The 24,954-nt window shown below is 43.7% G+C and overlaps 1 protein-coding gene across 6 annotated transcripts in view; it reads right to left on the reverse strand.

Annotated features, from left to right (window-relative positions):
* The window catches only part of Nedd4 (NEDD4 E3 ubiquitin protein ligase), a 91,482-nt gene that overhangs the window by 10,912 nt on the left and 55,616 nt on the right, over positions 1-24,954 (reverse strand). For 4 of the 6 annotated variants that reach the window (XM_063249254.1, XM_013154687.3, XM_063249233.1 and 1 more), the window contains 16 exons: positions 23,856-23,906; positions 22,728-22,789; positions 20,217-20,319; positions 15,462-15,622; positions 12,927-13,041; positions 12,678-12,845; positions 11,777-11,842; positions 8,840-8,959; positions 7,171-7,368; positions 6,305-6,385; positions 6,024-6,078; positions 5,879-5,937; positions 4,769-4,834; positions 1,257-1,486; positions 317-438; positions 157-227 (listed from right to left, as the gene is read on the reverse strand). In XM_063249254.1, coding sequence (XP_063105324.1) covers positions 157-227; positions 317-438; positions 1,257-1,486; positions 4,769-4,834; positions 5,879-5,937; positions 6,024-6,078; positions 6,305-6,385; positions 7,171-7,368; positions 8,840-8,959; positions 11,777-11,842; positions 12,678-12,845; positions 12,927-13,041; positions 15,462-15,622; positions 20,217-20,319; positions 22,728-22,789; positions 23,856-23,906 — 1,728 coding nt within the window. The remainder of the gene's footprint in view (positions 1-156; positions 228-316; positions 439-1,256; positions 1,487-4,768; positions 4,835-5,878; positions 5,938-6,023; positions 6,079-6,304; positions 6,386-7,170; positions 7,369-8,839; positions 8,960-11,776; positions 11,843-12,677; positions 12,846-12,926; positions 13,042-15,461; positions 15,623-20,216; positions 20,320-22,727; positions 22,790-23,855; positions 23,907-24,954) is intronic. The other 2 variants (XM_013154688.3, XM_063249242.1) reach the window with 1 other exon arrangement.

Here is a 24,954-nt window from a genome sequence, read left to right on the forward strand (position 1 = left end):
TTTTATCTTATGTTAGAAATTTTTCATAATAAAATGGTAGGGAAGATGTTCATGTGTTGAGACATCACAATTATTAATATCTATGTTGTTAAAAGCTAGCTTTTCAATGAGTCTGGTCGCCTGTTGGACCACATTCATGCTCTAAGCGAGACATACCACAGACTCCATGTCATGGAGCGTTATTGGCTTGTGTAGCATCATCTTGTAAAATGGGCGGATGAAAAAACCTTGCAAGAAATGAAAGACACTTAAAATGTTTACCAAGTTAAAGAAAACAATCACAATTCAAAAAGGAAGTTTCATACTTAACACGAACCATCCAACAGTTTGCCATGATACACTGCCATCCCCGCTACCCTGCCGATAAACTTGAAGTAAGAGAGGTGATCTTCATTACACAACCCAGAGTTCGCGTTGATCTGCAGGGTGTAATTATCCCTGTGAAGACAATCACGTGTAAATATTCCTCTTCATAGCGCAGAGAACAATTTAATATGAAAAATAATGATATACTTTATCTTTTTCATTATTTGCCTCTACTAGAACCCCATGTGGACTTAATGGTTTTAAAAAGCCGTACTTTCTGGGTAGGAGGTGATATTCCACAGTAGAGGGTTTACCCAGCTAGGCCTGAGGAGTGATGCCCAGCACTAAAATAAATTCTGCCAAAAGATGGGAGTAATCCAGGAGTCCACAGAATGGCAAACGGAAAAATGAACTATGGTGCACAGGTGAACAGTGAAATGGTGAACAGTGGAATGCACAGACGTGGAGGATAAATATGGCATGGCGCACCTGCGGGAGGCACCCGAACTGCCAAGTGCCAGAGAGAGGAGCGGAACCAGCTGCCGAGGCCGAGGGGCATAGAGAGATCTTTAGGAAGATGAAAAAGTTCTGGATACGGTGGCTGATGCTAGTTACAGAAGTGTGAATAAACTTAAAAATCAGTGAATGACAGGCAAAAACAGCTGAGTTGGTACATTTCACGTTCTAAGTATTGTACCGCAACCTCAGTTATCACCTCTCCTCTCTGGCGTGCCATAACTGCCATGCATCAAGCAACTGTCGCATTACTCACAGAACAGCAATGTTTTCCTTCTGTGCATGAAGGCATTTAAAGGTCTCTGTGCAGGTGCAGTCGCCTATCTCCTGGGGTGGCTGTGGCTGGAGGGTCACTCGAGCCCGGGAGTTTGAGGTCAGCCTTGGTAATGTAGTGAGACCCCATCTCTAATCAATCAGTCAACCAAGGTACTCACGTAGCAGAATATTCAAACAACCCATAATAAGGGTTAAACATCTCCTTGGAGATCAAGAAGAACCACTCCCGGGCCACGCCTCCGTAATCTAAGCCTTTCTCCCCATCGAACTCAATCCAGAGCCGGGCCTTGAGGAAGTCAGCTCTCTTCACACCCATGATCCTTCGGTAAGAGTCCTCCAGCACAGTGGCTCGGCGAAGTTTCATTTCGAATTTGTTTGGAATGTCATTCTGAAAAGCCAGAGAAGAGAGGCTTCCAGTGAAAATCAACTCAACCAGTGACAAGTCTGCCTGCTGTGGACATTCAGACCTGCACACCCTGCTCTGTCCAGGGTGCAGCTAAAGAGCCATGACAAGCATGCAGTCCCGATGCTGCCAGGCCTGGTCTCCAACTGCTCACCAGTGCAGACTTCTTGCTTCTGCACTGGGAGAAGCTGTTGTGGTGATGATCTCTCAGGCACAGCACCTTCTATGCCAGGCTCCCTGGGAGGCCACTCTGTGATGACTTCACGCACCGCTAGCTTTTCCCTGGGCTCCTTCTTCCTACCAGTGTTGGCAGGCTGTGCTAGGCCTGTCACTGTGCTTCCCCATCAATTCCCTCACTCTCCCAGGCAACACAGTGAAGCAGCTACCCTATCACCATCTCCATGTCACAGATGAAGAAAATAAGGTGAGTAGATTTTATGGCCTCAGCTCCCCAGCCCGCCCTTCGGTAACAGACTGCGGCACCTCCTAGAGTGTCGTGCGTTCTGTGCTATGTGACACATGTAGAGAAGAACCTTGCCTGGGCTGATCTTATTGTAAATTTTAAAGAATACCTGAGTATTTCATTGTTGAGTGCTTAAAGTATATTGAAGTGGCAACCTTTAGGGGAACACAAGCTAGGGACATTCTGTCACTCCAGGAAAAGAAAAGGCCAGCACTAAGGAAAAAGTTCAATGAAACTTTCAGTTTATTTACAGAAAATGTAAAGTTGTATAGAAATATATTGGGCTAAGTGTTTATATCAAAAATATAAACATAAGCAATGTCGCTTGCTCTTGTGCAATTTAAGTAACGGTAAGACTGGAGAAAAGTGGGTGCTTCAGACTGGCCAGGAAGCTGGTGTGGCCAGGCCCAAGCTGGGTGGCACCAGTGTGGGCCAGGGTCAGAAGTCAGGAACAGGGACAGGCAGGAGATGAGGCTGCGCTCTCATCCAGTGTGTAGGTGAGAAGCAAGTGTAAATGCTTATTCTGAAAGTTAAGAGTGAGACCCTGATTGCAGCAATGGTACCAGGGGCAGTGAGAAACAGGGATTAACTGTAAATGGGCCAGCCAGGAGGCTTTGCAAGGAGCAGGGAAGGACAGGAGACTTCACAGCTCCAGGAGAGTAGACAGAGAGGGTGGAGAAGGGAGGAAAGGCAGAGATCGTAGAGAAAGAAGGTGAAGACTCTCCTGGGGCCTAGGAGCAGACAGGTGTGAGTGGTGGACAAGTGTTTCTGAGCACAGGAGCCAAATGACCAGATTGGGGACAATGGCAGCTCAGTGAAGACTCTGATGGAGCCCACGCCAGAGAAGGCAGAGGCCGAGAGGGAGATGGGGTCAGAGAGAAAGGGCACAGGGACCGGGGTGTGAGGTGAGGGCAGGCTGGGCATGGGTCCGAAGTGGGCCGAGTCCAAGTCCCAACTCCACCACTCACCAGGCCAGCACATGCATATGGAGCACACCTTCTCTGAAGCTTAATTTCTTCCCTGCGCACAGGGGGAATAACACAATCCACTCTTAACGGGTTGTTTCAGATTTAATGGCACAGCACACCTAAAGTGCCTGAACAGTGTCTGGCCCACAAGGAGCCCAAGCACCACCACCCTAACCCAAGAGATGGCAGGGACAAAGAGGAGGGGTCGAGGCTGCTGTGCCCACACGTTAGGGCTTGCCACCTGTCTTGGTGTTCTGTTCTTTTGCTGCGAGGTTCTCGATGTGGACTTTAATGTTTAAATCCTGCTTGAGACTTTTTTCACTCGGAGGATTTGGATGCCCAGACTCTCCCCACATACCCGAACCTCTCGTGGAACAATTCCACATCCCAGCCTTTCCTGCTGAAGCTATCTCCTTACACGCCTCTGCTGTAACCTGTACAATTTCCCTATGAAGCCCTCTCTGAAGTGCCGACACGATACTGTTATATCATTACTCAGACTGTGGCCTCTGGAGCTGGACCATGGGGCCTGCACTGGCCTGTCCCCTTCCCACACGTGGGACTGGTCACATTACCTGACCTCTCCATGCCTCAGTCTCCTCGCCTATAAAATGTGGCAACACTCCCTCCCTTAACATGAAGAGAAATAATCCACAGTATCTGAAGGTGCCTGGGGAGAATTCCTGCTGTGAAGCGAGAGACTGACAAACATTGTTTTCATTAGAGTTTTTATACCAAGGACCCGTAACCAAGGTCTTGTCCCTTCTCTCTGCTGTGTGGAAGACAGGAACACATATTTAATATGTTTACATGGGCACTAGAACTTCTCTTCCACTAGCCTGTTCTAAGGAAGAATAGAAATATTTATCAGAAAAATGAATCAACAAAGATTAAGACCCCAAAGTCTAGAAATCAGAGACAAATTCCAGTAATTTAGACACAAAGCTATTCTTTTAGAGGTTTTTTTTTTCTTTTATTGGTACTGGGGATCAAACTCCCGACCACCTGCTTGCAAGGCAGGTGCTTATGCCACTGAGCTAAATCCCCAGCCCTATTTTTTACAGTTTAACAGGTTGGTGTTACTTAAGGCTTTTTCCAGGGCATAAAATAATTGCACCAACAGACTTCGATATTTCATCTTTTGTTAAAATTCTGGATGAAATCTTGTACCGTAGGGGCAGACCCACACCTTGATTCTTCAGAAAAGTGGCTCTCAGTTTAAAGCCCTACAAAGTGTGGCCCCATATCGCCACCTTGTGGAAATACTGCTAAACTGCAGGGAAGGGGGAAAATGGAGCAAACGACAACAGCATTAAAAGTGGCCAACACCAATGGCGGCGTACAGATGGGCAGGTGATGAATGGAATTCTAGAAACCTCGGCATGGGGTGACAGAAAAGCATGAAGAACGTATCTGAGTAGCGCAGGAGAAAAGCAAGCAGAGCAGAGGCCCACACAAAGCGTGTTCTCCTGTGCATTTGCACAGAGCACACTGTGTCTGACCTGAGAGAGGGAGCATCCACAGTGGAAAATACAGAGGTGCACAAGCTCCAGACTGTTTTCCAACTCGTGCATGACAAGGAAGACGAGCACACCAGACTCCACAAGCCCAGGCCCCATACAACCCACGAGAACACCAGGCGTACACACTACATTAAAATACCTTGAAAACTAAACACAGACTTAAACTAATTATGGTCTCTAATGATACGCAAATTATTTAAAAGATAAGCACCCTTTCCCAAGGACAAACCATTTGCGCAAAGGCATTTCAAACACAAACTTCCTATTATTTTGAAAAATGCATTTCCCAGTACTTACAAGAAACACTACTCACCTGCTTCTTCAACTTCCTTCGGAAGAACTCGTACTTTCTTTTGTAATCCCTGGAGTAGGGCACTGCCTTTGGTAGAAATTTTGGGAGGGTGGGGAAAGGGTTATTTATTTATTTTATCCTGGAACAACTTTATAAGTTTTCTTCTGAGTATTTTATGAAAATTAAGTTAAAGACATGAAAAGAGAGTGTATAGAAATTAAAATTTCACTCTAAGGCAAACAAACACAAATTAAAACTTTTAATTTTTCTGTTTAAGATGAAATGGTTTTTTTGTTTCTTTGTTTTTATCTTGGTACCGGAGATCAAACTCACAACCTTATGCTTGCCAGGCCCGCGCTTGTGTTGCTAGGCTAAATCCCTGGCCCTTAAAACTGTACCCAGCAATTCCCGTGGCTGTAATTTCATCACACAATATTACTGAAATGTAATATGCCAGAAATAAGATATATTCCAAATACAGAAATATTAGAAACAAAAATTCCCGTTTCTAAAAAAGACTTTCAAAGTGATTTCTCCCTTAAAGGAACAATTTGAAAAATGTACTTTTTCTTTTAACTCTTAGGAGTTGGCTTTCTCCATTATTTAAAAAATACTACATACTGATACTAGACAGCAATTTAAAAAGATTCCCATATGTTCAATTTCACTTATTTTTGGGAATTAGAAAAAGTCTGAACAGAAATGGAAAAAGTAGCTGTATAAGAGAGGGTGATGAGTTTTCTGTTGTTGACTGGAGTACTACAATCATTATTTTATGGTAATATTTATACTAACATGGGCTTGTCCTACATAGTAGGCATCAACGGTGACTTCCAGGAAAAAGCTGGACTGAGCTGGAGCTGACGGATGCCACCAGTTCCCTCCTGACTCTTCTGTGCAGGCAGCCCCACTGCCCGCACCAGTCTCCATGTACAGCCCATGGCCTCGCACTCCCCTGCTCACGCATCTGCCAGCAGCTGTGCGGGGCCGGGATTGTGCCCTGAACTGTCTTTTCACGTCACTGAGCGTAGGGGAGGTGGGCACGGGAAAAAGTGGCAAACATGCTTCCCCTTCAGTGGCTGCTGCCCTTGAAGATGTAAGAGGGCAACCCGTCCCTCCCCAGAGACTTACTGGTCCAGTTATGGCTACATTCTGCAGCCGAGGGTCTTCCCACTGTGTTCGTTTTATATCTGAAAGGAAGGGAAAAAAAGATCTTTCTCATGCACAAAATTCAGTACTACAAAAATAATGTCATGAAAAGTCACACTGCACTTACTGTGATTTATGTAGAAGATTCTTCCATCTGTGTGAGTTCTTTCTTCCCATCCTGGCTATAATTAAAAATGTATTTCAACCATGTCAGGACAGAGTTTTAGATGTATGGGTAAAAAATAACATTTGATTATAATCAAATGAGTAATTTAATTGCACATGCCGAGTTTCATAGGTGCCATCAGTAGTTTGATGCTGATGTTATCACTATTAAAGAACTACTATGTGAAAGTGCAAGCTGCTTGTGACAGTTAGGCTAGGTGGGGAGCAGTTCTGGGAACTTACAGGTAAAGGCCCCAGGTCCCCGGAATATTCAGGTGGTGCTTTTCCTCTGAGATGAGCTGGAATTTTCAATCTTGGATCTTCCTTTTGGGTTGAGCAAGTAAATAAAATAATAAACATACATTTTAAAAGAGTCAAAGTCAACGTGTTATAATGCTCTGTAGTATCAATAGGTATTTAAAAAATTCTCTTTTAAAAGTGCATTCATACTTCACTTCCCTACCCGACGACATGACAGTTCACTTTCAGGCTACACTGAGGAATGGGCCCTGCTGGGTCATCCTAGAGCATTTTGCCCACACACTGGGAACTGGTGGGAAGTTGGACTACATGTGATTTCTACACCCAGATGTGCTTTCTGCCTTATAACAGTTTGTGTGTTCATTGATCAGTATTCCTGAAAGATAGGGAAGTAACCCTTAAAAAGGTTATTAAACTTAATTCAGATCTTTTTTTTTTCTGCACTGGTGGTAAATTACCAAACAATTTCAAGATTTATCTTAAAATATATGTTCTACTGATTTGCAGTCTTTTTGATAAATGCGGTCTGGATTAAAAAATGCTTTGGAATAAAAAATGCTTTGGGACAATAAAGCCTCATATAAAGGTAAAGAGCTATTGCTAAAAGTCTTCCTAAACATTTACAGCCAGCAGGCTAAAAACCAGAAATAGGACATCAGTACAGATGCTTCCAGGACAAAATAAACAAGAGGCATGAGCAGATTTTGAGTAGCAGTAACATTACTAAGAAGGTGCTTTCTCAGTGAGCGCCAGGAAAGGCTGGTACATGATGGACACTTAAACATGCTAACAAACTCTAGAGAGAGTCGACTGCTGTTAGGTATTCAACTGTAGAGTCATCCAGTTACCCAGGTGGTGGTTTTGGTGTTGTGGTCGATGTAGAAAGGCCTCCCATTTGGTGCATGCCGAACCTCCCAGCCTTTTGGAAGGAGTCCGTGCTGGATTTCGGGCGGCTGGGCAGGAGGCTGCCTGGTGTCTCTCTCGGTGGCCGGCAGGCCGGCAGAAGAGCCCTGGCCAGAGGGTGCTGGGCTGGCTTCCAAAGTGGCCTAGTGGTAATGAGATGAGGTTGAGATTTCTACAGTGCTCACAAACAGCCATGTTTCAGAAGAAAGTGTAAACTGAAACCATGCACACTTGTAAACAGGCTCACACATCTGGGGCTTGACATGATACCATGATGACATGATTGAGTTTTTCTCTACACTTCATAGCTTTTTTTCCCTCAATTTTTCCAAGAAAGCATTTTGTCAAACTTTGTTTTTGTAATAATCTGTGATTTCCAGCTGCTTCTCCAGCAGTGTGATAGCAGTTAACCCATCTGTTGTGGTTGTGTCAGAATGAGGAGTTGCTCCTGGGGCTGGTGTGGGAGGTGGGCTCTGCACCCCAGTGTGGTGAATGCTCTGTATCTAGAAGCAGGTTCAAAGATTGGGTAGACAAAATAAATGACAACTATCCTCTACGGAAAAGGACAGTGGGAGCCAGCTGTGGTGGTGCACATCTGTAATCCCAGCACTCTGGGAGGCTGAATCAGGATGATCCCAAGTTTAAAGCCAGCTCCGGCAATGTAGTGACTTGGTGAGACTCTGTTTCAAAAAATAAATAAATAAATGGCTAGGGAGGAGGCTCTGTGTGAAGGCCGAGTTCAGAGTTCAGTCCCAAGTATTCCCCAAAAAGGTGGGGGTAACTGGAATGTAACATACACAACAGATTATCAGTAATTTAAAGAAATACACTGCATCCTACACAGTGTAGACAGAGCTTTAGAGCAATGTGCAGAAGAAGAGATTAAGACTTACATAGCATATAACATCTGCAAAATTTGAAACACACAGCATAAGCAGTTTATGCATTGTTTTGTCGGTGTAAGTATAGAAAATAGATTAGAAAAATATGTAACAAACTATGAATGGTAGTTCGCTCTGGGGATAGGACCAGTATGTTGACTGAGAGGGTTAAAATTCAGTCTTATATGTTAGACTGTTTTTTAAAAATAAAGTCTCTAGAAATGAATGTGGTATCTGTTGGTGATATCTTCTGGGTGTTGAAAATATGATTTGTTACAATAGTCTCTGCATTTTCAGTGTTAAAAATTTTCTCAATAAGAGAAACAGTGATAATATAAAAATAAAGATTTTATGAAACACAGGAATTATTACAGAAGGCATTCACTGTATCCAGGGTTAAAGTGCCATGATTGTGAATTGCTCTAGTAGACACTAATCATCAAGATTAGTCCTTTAGTAAAACAATGATCTTAATTATTCAAATTACAAAATCATCCAGTGGACCAGACTGGTCACTCTGTCCTCTTGTCCTCCATTTGAACTTGTTTTGTATAGTAACAAGGGGTAGCTTGTATGATAAGAGATATATACGGCAGAGTAAACAGCATCTGTGTCAGAAAGGAAGTAGAGGATGCTGGAAGCATCCAGGGTCTACCATGAGGCTACAGAACGGTTTACACAGGAGGGTGAAAGCTAAACCCTGTAAGAAAACATGCACTTCAGCGGCAGGCACCTGCACAGTGGGCTTTGTCCAGGTTGTAGTTCTGGAATTGTGGTCTACGTAATACACTCTTCCTCTTTCATCTTGCTTTTCTTCCCAACCTGGTGGCAATCCAGATGAAGTAGGCAAAAGCTGCAGTGCAGAAAGCCAGAGAATTATTTAAGAGGACCACATCTCTTTGCTGCTAGCTCTTTGAAATGAACTACATCTTATTTTCAACTAAAACCATTTAATATAATAGAAAATGGGTAAAAGGTACATTTTTAATTTAGTAAAATGAGCCATGATTATGCAAAATGAAGAGAACAATATTCCACTTGGGAAAAAAACAGAGTACATACCATAATGATGAGAGAGATTAAAACACCAAGGAAATCCGCCAACACTCACAGCCACACACTGTGCTTGACAGGGATCGCGTCATGTAACCCATGCCCATCCACCCCCATGACAGCACTGCTGAGATCGGTCCATTCTGCTGCCAAGTGACCTGCAGCTTAAGGAACAGCAGCCCCTGGCCAGGCCTCTTCACTCAGGAGGGACGACTGTGACAACCAAGGAGGCTTCCGCATGGGCACTGTGCTGGGTCTCGAGCAAAGCCCCCTGTATGGTCCTCTGAGGCTGGGGAGGCTGTTCACTGTGGTTTGTTACCACATATTTCCAGGGTTCCTTTGAATGCACTTAAGCCTGGCCTTCCCTCTGGCACTGTGAACCAGATCAATCCTCTCCCAGGCATGGCGTGGCTCACCATGCACACACCTGTAGCAGTAGCAGCAGTTTCCTGGACAGGCATGGGGCCCTAGGGGCAACTTCATGGACCATCTGCATGTACAAAGGCAGACAAGGTGGACAAAGCTGCCGAGACAGGAGATAGCATGCAAAGGCAAGGCCAGGCACACAGCCCACAGGACACACACACACAATCCTTGCACAGCTGTCACCACCAAGAGCATGGGGGCCGTGGGGCTGGGAGAAGCCAGGGGACAGAGATGGGAGGGCCTGAAAAAGGATAGTGGTCGTATCTGCTCAGCTGTGTGAACTCACTGAAACTCAGTTATCATGCATGGAGAAGGGAGTAGACTTTACAGTATTTAATATTGCAAGAAAGCTGTACAACAAAACCAAAATCCAGTAAGTGTACTGAGAACAGAAACGGGACATAAAATATAAATCACTTCTAGATTCTCTTGCTCATCTGGTGAACTCAGAGCTGCTTCTTGGTGAATGTCTCCATGAAAGATTGTGTTCTCATTGTGTGGAGAACACGGGGAGATGCAGGGCCAATGGACCACAACAAGACTTAGTGGGGCCTGGGGCCTGGGAAGGTGTCCCATACTCTCTCTCAGGACCACAGGGCTGGCTGTTCAGACAGCATAGCCTCTTGTGAGCTGAGGATCTCAGAACTGCACTCCTGTGCTGGAATTTCCATGAAAGCAAAAATTCCACTTTCCAAAACAAACATAGGCCATGATTCAACATTATAATGGGTTGGCAGGAAAAGAAGAAAAGGACATTGTGGTGGCCTGACAACTGGTGGTCAACTGGTAACAACCAGTGGAACCAAATCAGATTGGTTCAGATGGATGGCCCACCTGAGGATTGTTGCCAACATAAAAAGGAGAACTGGAGAGGAAGAAGTGATGCTGCTGGTTCTCCTGTTGCCGTGGGTTCACCTGGAGGAGGTGTCAAGCTTCTTTCCTGATATGAATTCAGCTGTTCTCATTGTCAGAGGAGCTCAAGATCTTATAGTCACTGAGAATGGATGTGGTTCACTTTGGGGAGGCTCTGGTCTTTACCGTGAGTATTGTTTTCTGGCTCTGGTGGGAAAGATGTGCGCTGTTCAATCTCCAGAAGAAGCTTGTCACGCTGGCTTCCTGACATTGTTATTGTCAGAGGAGCTTGGGAACTTGCTGTTGCTGAGGATGGCTGCAATACTTTTCAGGAGAGCCTTGGTCCTTACTTTGAGCATCGCTTTCTGACTCCAGAACTCTCAGCCTGCTGGCACAGATCCTTTACCCTGCTGGCACAGACTTTCTGGTTTCCACCACTGATCTTTGGGCCTTCCCAGCACCGATTCATGAAACAGACTTGCACGAGTCATTGTCATGGCTCTAGGTCTTCAGCCAGACTCATGCAGGACCTTGCCGTGGGATTCAGGCCCTTAACTTGATTTTTGGGGGTTTTAGAGTATGGACAGATTTCCTGCACTTTTTTTGTTTGACTCTTTAGGTGACTATTACAAAATAAAATAATTCCATAAACTATGTGTCCTGCATTGTGTGGTTCTCCTTGCAAACCCTGACTATAATAGACATGCACATGGCCAGAGAGGTGGAGGGGACCCAGACCCACAGGGAAAGGAGGGGAGCAGGTGGCTTCGGCAGGGGTCAGGAGAGGGCAGGCTGGGAGGCTGGCATCAGGCTTTCAATGCTAGAGAAAAGTAATTGAGGTCCAGATAAAGGCAAGACTGTGGGGCACATGAGACTCGGGCCAGGGAGGAGTGATGGGGGAACATAGAGCCACCCCAAACACCAACACAGGCTGGGAACTGAATAGAGGCAGAGAATCCCTTGCCAGATACCTCCTGTGTGGAGGGTCCCTCACACACAGGCAAATGGCTGATGGACAATTGGGTACTTGGGACACAGGCGCCAGAACCCAAGCTGCTGTACCTTGTGTGGGCTCCTCAGATAGCACAGCCCCGCCGAGGCAATGGCCCAGAGGGTCTCCACCACAGCCCTGCAGTGGCCAGGGTCCACATGGTCCCAGCACAGCCCTGCCAAGACCACAGCCCACATGGTCCCCAGCACAAGACAGCAAAGGGAGTGGGAACCACAGCTCCACCTCCTGTCTTCAGGCTCCTTGATGACTACAGACTAGATGTTTATGCTCAGGGTTTGCATAAAGCAATAAAAAGGTGTTGATGGCTGGGGAGAGGATGAAACTCACCACAGGAAGTGCTGGCTGCTCCTCATAAGTATAGGCTTGCAAGCTGCCTCTGCTGCTGGCGTGATTCTTATAGAAACAGAAGAGCAGAGCTTTAGCTTTGTGATGCAGTGAGGAGTGAGGGTCAGGCAGAGGCTCTGCTCCAGCCAGACTGCACTGGTGCCACCCTCACCTCCTGACATCCTGACATCAGGAGCTGGCCTGGTATTCACAGACAGTGCACACCTATAATCCCTGCAGTCTGGGAGCCTGGGGCAGGAGAATTGCCATTTAAAGCCCAGTGTGAGCAGTTTAGCAGCTTAGTGAGCCCCTGTTTCAAAATAAGATAATATAAAGGGCTAGGGATATAGCTCAGTGCAAAGCCCCAGATTCAATCTCTAGAACCAGAAAAAAGAAAAAAAAAGTAACTCCACAACTTATCTGAACACAGACAAAATGTGAATACCTCACGCAACAAAATATCAAACATCTCCCTATCCTGCTAGTGCCTGGTGCCCCTTCTTGCTACGCTTTGCTGTGGCCTCACGATACAGAAGATCTGGGATGTGCAATTATAGAACCCAGTGCTTCTGGGCAGTGTGCAAGGCCCAGCATTGTCCTGCTTCCCAAATCTTCCTCCAAATCACCTGAACCCTGTGAGTGTTTCTAACACTCTTACCAAGACACTGTGGTGTGTGCTCCTGAGGGCTTTGGGCTGGGGGCAAGGACATAATGAAGGCTTACATGCCAGTGACCACTGGGACTACCTGCTCTAGCTTATTACCTGAACATTTGATCACTCTATAAAGTCTCCAGGGCTCTGACATGTTACCCATACCAGTGAAGACAAAATTCTTTGTTAGTTGTTGAGTGGAATATTTGTAATATAAAATCCTGAAGCAAAACATAATCAGGAGTCTCTTACTGAGCTGGCTGCTGGCTGGCTGGCAGATGAATTTTGGTGAACAGTGAGCCTGGCACTCAATTCTTCTGCAAGATGGGGCTGAACATCCAGGAGACCTGGTGGAGGAGGTGGTGGGAAGGTTTGACTGCTGGACACGGCAGTTTCGTCCTCTCTTATAATCTCCCAATTCTGAAATGAGCAGAGTCAGCGTGAGCCTTAACATTCTCATCCACCATGCAGGCCTGGCAGTCACATCGAAAGCTCTGATACCTCGGACTCCTGTATGTCACTGCTTTCTGTTTCCTCTGATATCTGCCGCCTGGTGGTAAAGGCACGCTGTGCTTGCAGCTGAATGTCACCACCTTCAGCATCTGTGAGGTCGTCCCTGGAGGAGAGTACACAAAGCCATCACTTACATCTCAGGACAGAATGACAGGCAAGAGTTCTGTGGTCATCAACAAACTACACAGATCAGAACTGTTTTTGGCCAAAGGCTATTTCAACACGCGTGTGTAAAACTGTGGACACACTGGCACCTTCAGAGCACCTTAGGGAACCACAGTGATGTGAAACTGGGTCACATGTCTGATATTTTAGTTCATCACGGTGCTCAGGATAATGGATGACTTCTTCAGGAATCAGGCACCATGCTGGCAGCAGCGGAGTTAATCAGGTGTAGGCTTCCCCGTGCGAGAGCAGGGAAGGCAGAAGGAAAGACTGGGAGAGAACCAGGGTCTAAAGTGAGACTAACCAGGACTGGACAGTGCACGATTCTGTAAACCATGTCAGCCGCCATGGGGAGGGGGAGCAAAGGCTCGTCTGGATTTAGGGAAGCTACAAACACAGTTATTTCTAAGTCACATGACTCAGTTATCTGCATTTAATATAACCAGACTATCTGAATGAGGATTTGTTCAAATATCTGATAACAAGTATCAATTTATTTAATATCAGATAAGCCCAGGGCAGTGACAAGACCATTCTTTATTTTTATTTTGAGACCAGGTATACCTATTTGGCAAAACGTAATTACTGTTTTTAAAACTTGACCCCTGATAATTGTAGAAGCAGTGTTTGGGGTACTGGGTGATATTTTGATACATATTTACATTATTTAAGAATCAAATCAGAGTGCATAGCATATTCATCACCTCATACATTTATCATTTCTTTGTGGTGAGGACATTCTAATCTTCTAGCTTTTCTGAAGTGCTCAACAATGTTATTAATGATCGCCACCCAAACTTACCCTTTCAATCAAACTGTCCCATTGCTGGCCTTCCCCACCCTGGGTTCAAGAAGACAGGTTCTTGCTGTGCTTAGCTGGCTAAAATACAAGACTGACAGAATGTTTTAGATTGTTTTTTCTGCCTAAATATTTGCTTTTTGCTACCTGAAATGACTTCAGCCATAATAAAATAAATAGGGTTCTCAAGCTAGCTGGCCATAACATTGAGGCATGCAGCCAGGTAATTTTGCAGAATTTTAATGTTTTTGGTTCTGCAGTTTGTCATTTTATAGATATCAATGCCTCTTTGCCATGAAAGACTTACATCTCTGATTTACTTTGGAAAGATTTATGGATAGGAAAATTGTTGGGCTATATCTGATACAGAATATCAGAACCAAAAATTAGGAAGTTAATGGACAAATTTAAAAAATTATAAGAATGCATCCAACAATCAGACACTAAGAAAAGTCATCTCAGCCTAAATGGAAGGAGAAATGGGAAGGAGTTGATAATGGTAAAGAAAGAACTGGGGAATATATGTGCAGTCCGATGGTAATAAAAAATGCCCTGAGGAGATGTGAGCTAGGACACATCAGAGGCCGCTCTGTCTGATCTGTGCACTGTGGAAGATATAGGAACAGAAATCAGATTGCACAATAGGTTTTGAACACAACATCTTTATTACTAGGTCTCTGTATTTTACAAATATTTTATATATTAAAAATAGGGCATGGTGGAAATAGCATATTATATTTTTATTAAAAAACTATAAAATTTCTAAGATCTTTATTTTTGGGGGGGACAGGGTCTTGCTATGCAGTTCAGGCTGGCCTTTGACTCACTCTGTAGTCCAGGCTGGCCTTGAGCTTCTGGAGATCCTCTTGCCTCAGCCTCCTGAGGGCTGGGACTGTAGGCACATACCACCACACCCAGCTTCTAAAATATTTTAAAGTCAATTTCAGAAGAAAAGATTTATATAGCCAGGTGTAGTGGTGCATGCCTGTAATCCCAGCACTTGGGAAGCTGAGGCAGGCTGACTGCCATGGGCTTGAGGCCAGCCTGAACTACACAGCAAAAGTTATATATACATATATGCTATATAATTAATAATTTAAATTGAATCAATTAAAAAGGTGGTATCTGTGGGTCAAATGATTCTGAATATTATCAAATCAGGTTTAAAAATATAACTGAATAACATTTTTTAAGCCCTGGGCCATAAAATCCTGGTCTTTTGCTGGGCTTGATAGCATAGACCTGTTATCCCAGTACTCTGGGAGGCTGAGGCAGGAGGATGGCAAGTTCAAGTCCAGTCTGGGCAAGTTAGTAACTTAGAAAGACATGGTGTCAAATAACAAAATAAAAACAGGCTAGGGATGCAGCTCCGTGGGAAGGCCCTGGGTTCAATACCAGTAACACATATACACACACACATACACACACACAGATAAGCTGGTCTTACAGTTTGATGGGTCCCCCCACCACTATGCATCTGTCTGAGATCTGACCTCAAAATGAAATTAGTGGTCAACCAGTGCCCAGACTACAAACATAAGAGCCACGGCTGCACTTACTGGGGGGTTGGTCTTTTCCACTGGGTCCTCCGGGACTCATGGTTCACGTAGTAGGTCCGCCCGAGGATATCCTGCCTCTCCTCCCACCCTGGAGGAAGGGGAGACGGCTCCTGCTGCAAGTGGGAAGCAGCATCTGGTTGGTCCAAAACAACCCAGCCAGGCTGAAACACAGGGTGGAAACAACCAAGAACTGCATAAGCCATCTGCCGAAGAGGACAGACAGACCAGAGATCCAGCACACAGATTTCAGAAAGCGAGCACTGACAGACTTAGCACATCTTCAACTGTGAAGTCCTAATATGAATATTTTATGAAATGATCTTTGCTTCACAAAATGATAACCACTTGGATTTTGTTTGAAAACATTCTGTAATTTTTCCAAAATTTTTTAAACGTGTCTAACAGAAAAGGAAGGGACCAATAATGCCTTTACATAAGCAAACACCTGAAGTGGGACGGTGTGGAGAAACTCCGACACTCAGGGGACGCTGGGCCAAGCAGGGACTGTTCTCTAAGTCAGAGAGACTTGCACAGGGCTGGATAGTGTACAACGGGCACAGCCCCACCAGGGGAAGGACACTGCTTCTGGTGGAAACGCCGCCTCACGAGACAGGAGAAGATGAGGAAAGTCAGGCAGATTGTCAGGTGAGACAGAACAAGAGACACGAGACTGCCTCACTGCCGTAACTAAAGCCTCCGTTCTCATTTGTGTTGGTGTCTGCATCTCTGGGCAAGGGCACGCATCATGGTCAGGTCACAAAGCAGCGAAAAAAAGAAAGACCAAGAGACAGATAGACACCTGGGAGTCTAGTTTCTCTGAGTCTAGCAAGAAACAAAACACATATCAAGCCTTGGCTAGACGAAGAGAGGAATAAACGGGCAGTGAGAGCTAATGGCATGACTTCATATGAGAAATCTTACAACAGAAGAAGTGTCAGACAAAGTATTTATAAATGCCAGTCCGGTTAGGAAAGTGTTGGATATCAAAATAAACTAGTAAAGAAAAGTTTAAGATACGCCTTAAAGAAGACCTGAATGAAAGAAAACACAGCATTATCATGGCTAGGAAAATCCACTCACAAAGGTCAATTCTTCCCAAGTTGATCTATAAATTTGCCAAGATTATGATAAAACTACAATATGGATATATTTTTTTTTTTTTTGGTCTTTTTCTTTTTATCGGTACCGGGGATCGAACTCATGACCACACACTTGCAAGGCAGGCGCTTATGCCGCTGAGCTAAATCCCCGGCCCCGATATTTTTAAATAACACAAACCAATTGTCAAATTCAAATAGAAATGAAAACTAAGAGTAATAATGAGCCTTAACTCTAAAAAATAAGAGCAATGAGTGGAGAGCAACCCAACAGAAAAAAACGTTATAAAATGCAATGGTTAAAACTGAGTGTGGTGGCACACACTTGTAATCCCAGCACTCTGGGAGGCTGATGCAGGAGGATTGCAGGTTCAAGCTCAGCCTTGGAAACTAGTGATTTGGTGAGTCTCAACCTCAAAATAAAAATCAGAAGGGGCTGGGACCACAGTGCAAAGGTCCTGAGTTCAATTCCCAGGACTACAAAAAAAAAAAAAACAAAAAATGATGAATCAGCAATGTGGCTATGGTGCATGTAAGGACAGACGGCTCAAAAGAACAGATTAGATGGGGCTGGGGATTTAGCTCAGCGGCATAAGCACCTGCCTTGCGAGCAGGCAGTCATGAGTTCGATCCCTGGTACTGACAAAAATGAAAAAGACAAAAGAAAAAAAAAAAAAAAGAACAGATTAGAGAGGGCAGCAGACTCACACGGAAGGAATTCAGCAGAGAATGAACCTCAAATCTGTGCAGAAGAGGCAAATCCTTAGAAAATGGGTACCTATTCACTTGTTTGTAATTGGCCCCCTACCTCATATGTTATAGTAGGAGAGGTTACAGAGGAAATAATAATTGTACTTTTTGAGATAGGGTCTTGCTATGTTGCCCAGGCTGACCTCAAACTCAAGCAGTCATCCTGCTCGCACACCTCACCATGCCTAACACAGGTTTTGAGTAATACTTTTATTTTACCTAATTTTTTTGTGGCATTGGGGATTGAACCCAGGGCCTCTGCACTGAGCTTCACCCCAGCTCTTTTATTTTTTATTTGATCCTCCTGCCTCAGCCTCCCAGAGTTTGGGATTATAGGTAGACCCACCACACCCAGCTAGACTGAATAATATTTAGATGCTAGAGAATAAACCCAAAAGGTTAGAACTTTGGCAAATTTAAAACATATATTCCAAGAATGGGAATTTGCTGAATATAATCTCAAACCTGAAGGGCATCAAAGAGAATATCTGTAAGTTTGACTACAAAATGTAGCCCCCCAAGCAACTTAAGTGGCTTACTGAGAACTTGTCTCAGAATCAAAACCAAAACCAACCAAACAAAAAAGCCCTAGAAGGTAGCTCAATAAGAAGACCTTTGGTCAGTTACCAGTACCACAAAAAAACCAAACCAAACAAACAAACAAGAAACAAAAGCTAAGGTTTCTCTCTTAAAGATCTGTTTTCTGCTATCTAAGTATATTCAAGGAAATTTTAAAAATTGGATAAGGGCCTTTTTAGAAAGCCTGTTTAAAAGTTGAGGAGATATAGTTGTGTACTCAAATGCCATTTAGCAAATGGGTTTTCATTGCTTAGGTAGAATCCTGTTAAACATTATCATCTACTACTTTCTGTAAGACGAGCGTCTAAGAATCCATGACCCTTAGGAAGCTAACACACAGCTGAAACACACAAGGGAAAGCAGCGGCATGGGAAGATGCTCTGGAGCTGAGAGGCTTCGCCCACTTGCCACAGGGAGCATACACAGCAGACCCTAGCGCCACAGCAGGGACCAAGTCGAATGTCACAGGACTACCTACCACAGCTACAATTACTAAGAAACACAAACTGCCGACGAGTGGATCTCTTTTCAAAAGTACTACCGGCTTCTTAAAATAGTAGAATTTTATATATTTGGTTAAACTAGATGTCAGACCAAACCTCTCTGGTTGTCAGCTACCCAGAAGGTCACTGTAGAAGGGCATGTGCTTTGTAAACAAGTCCCACTCACATCTCCTGAAGTGACAAGGTGTACCTGGGGACTCCACCACTGGAACACAGGCACAGCACGAGGTGAACGGCTCTGCCCACAGGCCTATGTGTGAGTGGGACCTGGGACCTGTGACTCAGATGTGAGGGCAGAGCCCAGAGCAGGTTACTAAGCAATGAGATGGTCTTCATTTTTTAAAAGTTATTAAAATATTTTCTTTCTTTAATATAGACATTTTTCATTTCAAATATAATTCCATTTTGCAAGATATCTTGTGCACCAAGCTTCTAAAAATATTTTGGTATTTTTTCTTTTCTTTTTTTCTTGCCTTTTTTGAGACAGGGTCTCCCTATGCAGTTCAGGTTGGCCTTGAACTCACTTTGTAGCCCAGAGTAGTCTTATACCTGCAGCAATCCTCCTGCCTCAGCCTCCTGAGTGCTGGGATGACAGGTGTGCACCATCATGCCAGGCTCTAATAAACATCTTAAAACTTTAAAAGTAATTATATGAAAAGCCAATGGGAAGACAAGGTAATAAAGTTGGGTGCAGTGGTGAATGCCTGAAATCCAGCACTTGGGAGGCTGAGGCCAACCTGGGCCATGTAGCAAGACTTTGTCTCAAAGAAAAATTCAAGTAACTGAAGACAGACTTGAGAGTATGATGTGTTCTTTGCTCACCAAAGTGGGTCCTTTATCCATACTCTATGATTAGAAGAGACAAAATCTGTCCTTTATATTACCATACTTTATCCCACAAAATGAAGTTTCACTAATGCACTAAAACATTCTCAGAAAACCCTGCTCAAACTCACTCCCTGCCGCATGAGGATGCCCAGCCCTGCAGACCTCTCTTGGTTCCAGCTATCCTAGATACCACAGCAGAAGCCCAACCAGAGGCAACACTGTCGGGAACCAGAAAGGAGCCCCAGAAGCAGTAGTGCTGATGCCACTGCCAGGGCTGCTAGACAACTGTGGCCCAGTGGTGAGCTGGCCTTCAGGGGACCTCGAGGAGCAGCATTTGTGCCCTTTTCAGATCATGAATCTCCCTAAGGGAAGAAGCTCCAGAGGTACTGGGCATGGCCTGTGGCCCAGGGATTTGCGTAGCTCTCACAGGGTACTGCCCCAAGTCTCCTCGGTCCACCCACTGGACACTACCCAGAACTTGGTGCTGATGTCCCTTCTGTCCTGTCGACCTGAGAAGTGTCACGTAAACATGGCTTTTCATTAGCTCACACAGAGCTCACTTTTCCTCCTTTGCTCGAGGCTTCCCACAGCAGAAAAGTAACAGAAATTACGAGCCATAAGAACACTTACGCAGACTTCTCAAAATGCCCATATATTTAACTTACAAATCCAAATTTTTCTTGCTTTAAGAGAGAACAAGACATCATTTTAGAAAACTCTGAAGCACTAGGAACACGTAATGATTTAATTAAGATACAAGCTTTCATTATAAACACTGTACATGCTGCTTCTTAAACTAACAAGGCATGGAGGATGGCCATCACTGTAGAGAAAGCTACAGAGGAAAAGGAACAGTTAATAAGTGCTTGGGGGAAATAAAGGTCTGAAATAATTTTTGGTACACACTTTAATTTCATTGAATGAAGTTATATTTCTTTGGAATATAGTAAAATAAAATTATATATTTTTTAGTTTAGCCAAAATTTATAAACTCTCACCTCTAATTCCTCAGCCTGTTCTGCATTATCATCTTCTGAGCCACTGGTTTTAGGCAAATAAGTCATTTTTAATCTCAGATAACCTTTAACTCTTGATTTGTGACTGTAGAAAAGAAAATAATTATTCATAAAACATTAACTCTAGGCAGAAAGTATTATTTAGTAAGTTTACTGAACACCTACTAGCTACTAGGGAGTTTCTAAAGAAGGCTGAAAGACAGGTTCTAGTGCAGTAGACATTTGGGAAAAGGCGTACATGGTGGAGGGAAAGGAAACACATGCAGTGAGCTATGAAGAAGAGGCCAAACTGAGCTGTGGCGGCACACACCTATACTCCCACCCAGCACTTGGGAGGCTGAGGCAGGAGGAATGCCCCATGTTCAGGGTCAGCCAGTATCTGAATTAGATAGTGAGATCCTATCTCAAAAAATAAACCAAACCAAACCAAGCCAAGCTGGAAAAAAAAAAAGAGGCCGCAGAAGTTCAAGTAAAGGAGCAGCAAGTGCTTCATGGAGGAGCTGGGACTTTGGCTAGGCCTGGAAGACTGCAGAGGATTTGATCTGTAGCAGTTGAGGGAAGGGAAGAGCTGGGAAGCAGAAGAGACAGAGCCAGGTGGGTGGGGACAGTCCAGATGCTGAGGATGAGCAAAGCCAGAACTCCAGCTTTATCTTACACAAGTTGGGAGCCACACAGCCCAGGACAGGAAAGCACATCTGCAGAGATTTGCATGGGACATTGACTGTCACAGGCTGCAGGGTGACAGGAAGGACCCTGTGGTCCTGCGTGGCCTTGGCTTCACATTGTGTTACTTCTTTTCAATCACAGGTCACCCGGGTTAAAGGCTGCTGCCCACTGTGATCATGTTTTAAATCTTTTTTAAAAATCTGACTTTCATAAGCTCCTAAGACTTAATTCTATCTCTTTCATTGCTTCCATTAATTTCAGCATTCAAAGATTTCCTTAAGAAATAGTTCTTAGCATCCTGAATAGTTTCTATTTCCATCTTGGTGACTTTCATGGATGGCAGTCATACAGGCAACTATCCTTTGTCTTTCTAGACAGCTGTGCTCTAATCTTTTATTCGTCTTTGAGCACCACCCCATCATTTCAGTTGTTCTCTGTAAGTTCTCATGCATTTGGCAAATTTTGTGTTTCCTGTCCCAAGCAGTCAGGAAAATCTTTGGCTCGTGTTTCCAGGACCACTGATATGCTTCCTCAGCAAGGATGACACAGGCTGACCTGCGGCCGTGAAGGTTACAACGGCTCAGAGAACATTCTCAGAAAACAAGTCCATGGCTGTTTCTTATCTTCCCAAGCAGAAAATAAGCCTATGGTTTCAACTTAGTGGGCTTCAAATATGAGAATGGAGTACACCTCCTATCTGAATAAAGCCTTTCTTCCACAGTTAATGCAGATACAGAAGTGGCAACATGTTATTTGTAAAAGCAAGATGGTAAAAAGCATCTTATAAATTGAAAAGCAGGCTACTAGAACATCAAATAAGAGAAGAAAGATTTGCTTAGTTACTGTTGGTATGCAGATGTCACACTCAGTCTAGAATTAAAGGGAGACAAGAGATTTACACCCTAGACTCCTAGAATTAAATATGATGTTGCATATGCAGAGTAAACATTAATAAAGTCACAGCGCTGTCTTTCATTTTGTTTTATATTTATACTATAAAGAACAATTTAGAGAAGTCGTTTCAAGTGAAAAATTTTGCTGAATTCCATTTTCAAAGGCATCTTCTAGTTTAAAAAACATGACGAATACTGTTGTTTCCACAGATCTTTCTCTGCTGACTCTGAGTTCTCTGACAGTAAACCTACACACATTTTGATTAGGTTTTACTTGACTGCATGGCATAGAAGATTAAACAGTTTTAAAATTTTGACAAAAATCAAGTACTTCAGTTTAGGAAAATGGAATGATAAGCTTCTATTTGGGTTTTAAATTCTAGTCTCTACTTGTATAGTTTTCCCTAAATACTTCTAAAATATTGTTTAAAAATTACGTATGATGGGTTGGGGGTTTAGCTCAGTGGCACAAGCACCTGCCTGGCAGGCACAAGGTCATGAGTTGTATCCCCAGTACCAATAAATAAATAAAATAAAATAAAACAAAAAAAATTAAAAATTATAGTATGCAAAGCATAGTTAGATTTTCCCAAAACTGGCTTTGTGCATGTTGTTTGTTTTAAATGTTTGTGAATTTTTAAAGCACAGTATGACAAAATTATCTATAACCTGATATAACAAATACATATCATGACAAAAGTTAGCCTTCTAGTCTGATGCTGAAAACCTTTCCCAAAGGGTGGGATCTGTTGCTGTATGTTCAGAATGTACAAATGGTACTTTTAAATCAGAAAGAACAATAAAGCTTAAAAATCATAATATTTCAGAACTGGCTTATTTATAAAGGTTTAAACCCTGAATTTCTAAACAAGCTACAGTAAGGTTTAGTGAGAGATAAAAACACTAAAGGTGCTGTGACTTTGCAGTTACTGACCTTTTTGGGTGAAGAACAAAGTCCTTAAATGTATATGGTCTCTCCAGTCTTGGGTTCTCTGTCTAAAACAAAACCGTAGGTTTTCAAGAGACAGCTTTAACACAAACAGCACACACTTAACATTCAGGAGCCATGATCTAAGTATCGCGGTGTTAAAAGTAAGATAGCACAATTTTAGTTATCACACTGGTGATTTCACAGTGTGAACTGAGCTAAGCAGGCAGCACTGTGGCCACCAGCAGGCTGGACAGAGGACAGCAAAGAGACAGCAGGGGGCAATCCCTGCAGGCAGGAGGGATGGGGGCCAGCACAGACCACAGACAGAGGCACCAGGAGGGTGCACCTCTGCAGGCTGGCGAGAGCCCACAAGGGCCCAGCTGAAGGGCTGCTTAAGGCCTGTGGGTCTCTGCACACCAGCGATCAGCTGAGGGAGCCTTTCTCTCAAAAGTGCAGGAACCTTCTGTCTGCTTGCACCGACCTTTACTCCTGTGCTGTGCTATCACCTCCCCTCTGTTTTGAGGTTCTTCCAAGGTTTCGTGACTACATCTACAGGGTTCTTCCCTGTTCTCCACTGCCTGTCTCCATTTCTCTGGTTCAGCCTTGTGAAGGCTGACAGCTTTCCTCCTTCCCTTACTCCCTCCTTTCGTCCTTTCCTCCTTTCCTTCCTTTTGAGTTTTTTTGCAGTACTGGGTTTCTATTGAAATTTGTCTATGACTAAAAATACATTTCTTGCATTTCAAAATTAATTGGCTTTTCCTCTTCCTTCTTCTACTTAAGACACCACTTTTATCTTCCAAGTTCAGTCTGTACTATTTGCTTTCTGCTTGGTCCAGTCATGGGCTATTTGGAAATGTTTCCTAAATCTGACAGCTGTCCTCCATCGTTGTACCACGGTCTCACAGGACTGGTGTGTTCTGCAGCTCTCTGTATCTTTGCAGATAAGCTGCAGGTAAAGAGCTGCTGCAGAGAAGACTGCTGTGGAAAATTGAAATGGATTTTCAAAAGATATGTTGATGAAAAAAAGCAGTATGAACTTTATAAATCTTGACATTAGCCATATATGTAAGTATTTATTCAACTTTAAAAAGAATAAACACAAGAAACAGCATTGTGGACAACTATACCAACCGGTAATGGATAAAGAGGAACATCCACTTGACCTAGGAAATCATCTCTTGTCTATAAGAGAAGAAAAACTAAGATTAGTAATGCTCAATTCCTTTAAAAGATTTTGACGAGATACTGCCATCATTCACAGAAGTGTAGGGTTTTTGTTTAATACTACAAACCATCAGTGAAGAATAGAAAATGAAAAGGAGGGTTGTACAACTCCTGGAATGGCAGAGCAGCACACATTCAATGAACCCTTGGGCGAATAGTAGTAACCTCGACAAAATATAAAAACAACTTAAGAGCACAACAGAGTGGCCAAAACCAAGAAGATACTGGAGAGAAGGCAGCCCAGAGAGCAGAGCCACTCCAGAGACCTTGAATCCACAGTTTGCATGTCACACAGCCAGAGACAGGAGAAAAACCACAGTGCTGCTGGTTCTAGGAGTCAGAAGAGCCAAGTGAGGTTAACAGCATACCCAGACAGTGGGAGAGGAGATCCCGGAAAGGAAGAGGCCACGCACACCCTCCAAATCTCTGTCCAAACAAATATCTATCTATCTATCTCAACAAATCTCTGGTTTATCCTTGAACTGTACAGGAAAGGTGAGAGCTCTAAGACCGAGAGGACTGGACACAGCCCCTGGTCCAGTCCCAGGAGACCACACCCCCAGGATGGACCACACTCTCTGAAGAGACTACATTTCCAGGGGAGACCATGTCACTTAGGGGAGATAGCACTGTGAGTCCAGCCCAGTTCATTTGCTAGAACACAAATTAGCACTTCTCAGGGAAAAGAAAACAAAATTACTCTCCTCATTATGTATGAGGTACACTATCAAGCACACAATAAAAAGAAATCACTAAGCCCTCAAAGAAACAGAAGAGCACAGCCAGTATCAAGAGAAAAGTTAATTAATAGGAATCAACCACAGGATAACCCAGCTCCTAGAATAAGCTGACAGGAAAATTAAATCAGCTACTATAAGGGTGTTCAAAGACACAAAAAGAAAATGAAGTCATAATGAATGAACAAATGGAGAATCTCAGCAGTGAAGCAAAAACCATAAAAATGAATTAAAGTTATATTTCAGACTGAAAAATATAGTACACACGA

Source organism: Cavia porcellus, unplaced genomic scaffold (genome assembly GCF_034190915.1).
Source record: "Cavia porcellus strain 051 isolate PalLab524CR breed Dunkin Hartley unplaced genomic scaffold, mCavPor4.1 scaffold_1, whole genome shotgun sequence".
In the NCBI taxonomy this organism is placed as follows: Eukaryota; Metazoa; Chordata; class Mammalia; order Rodentia; family Caviidae; genus Cavia; species Cavia porcellus.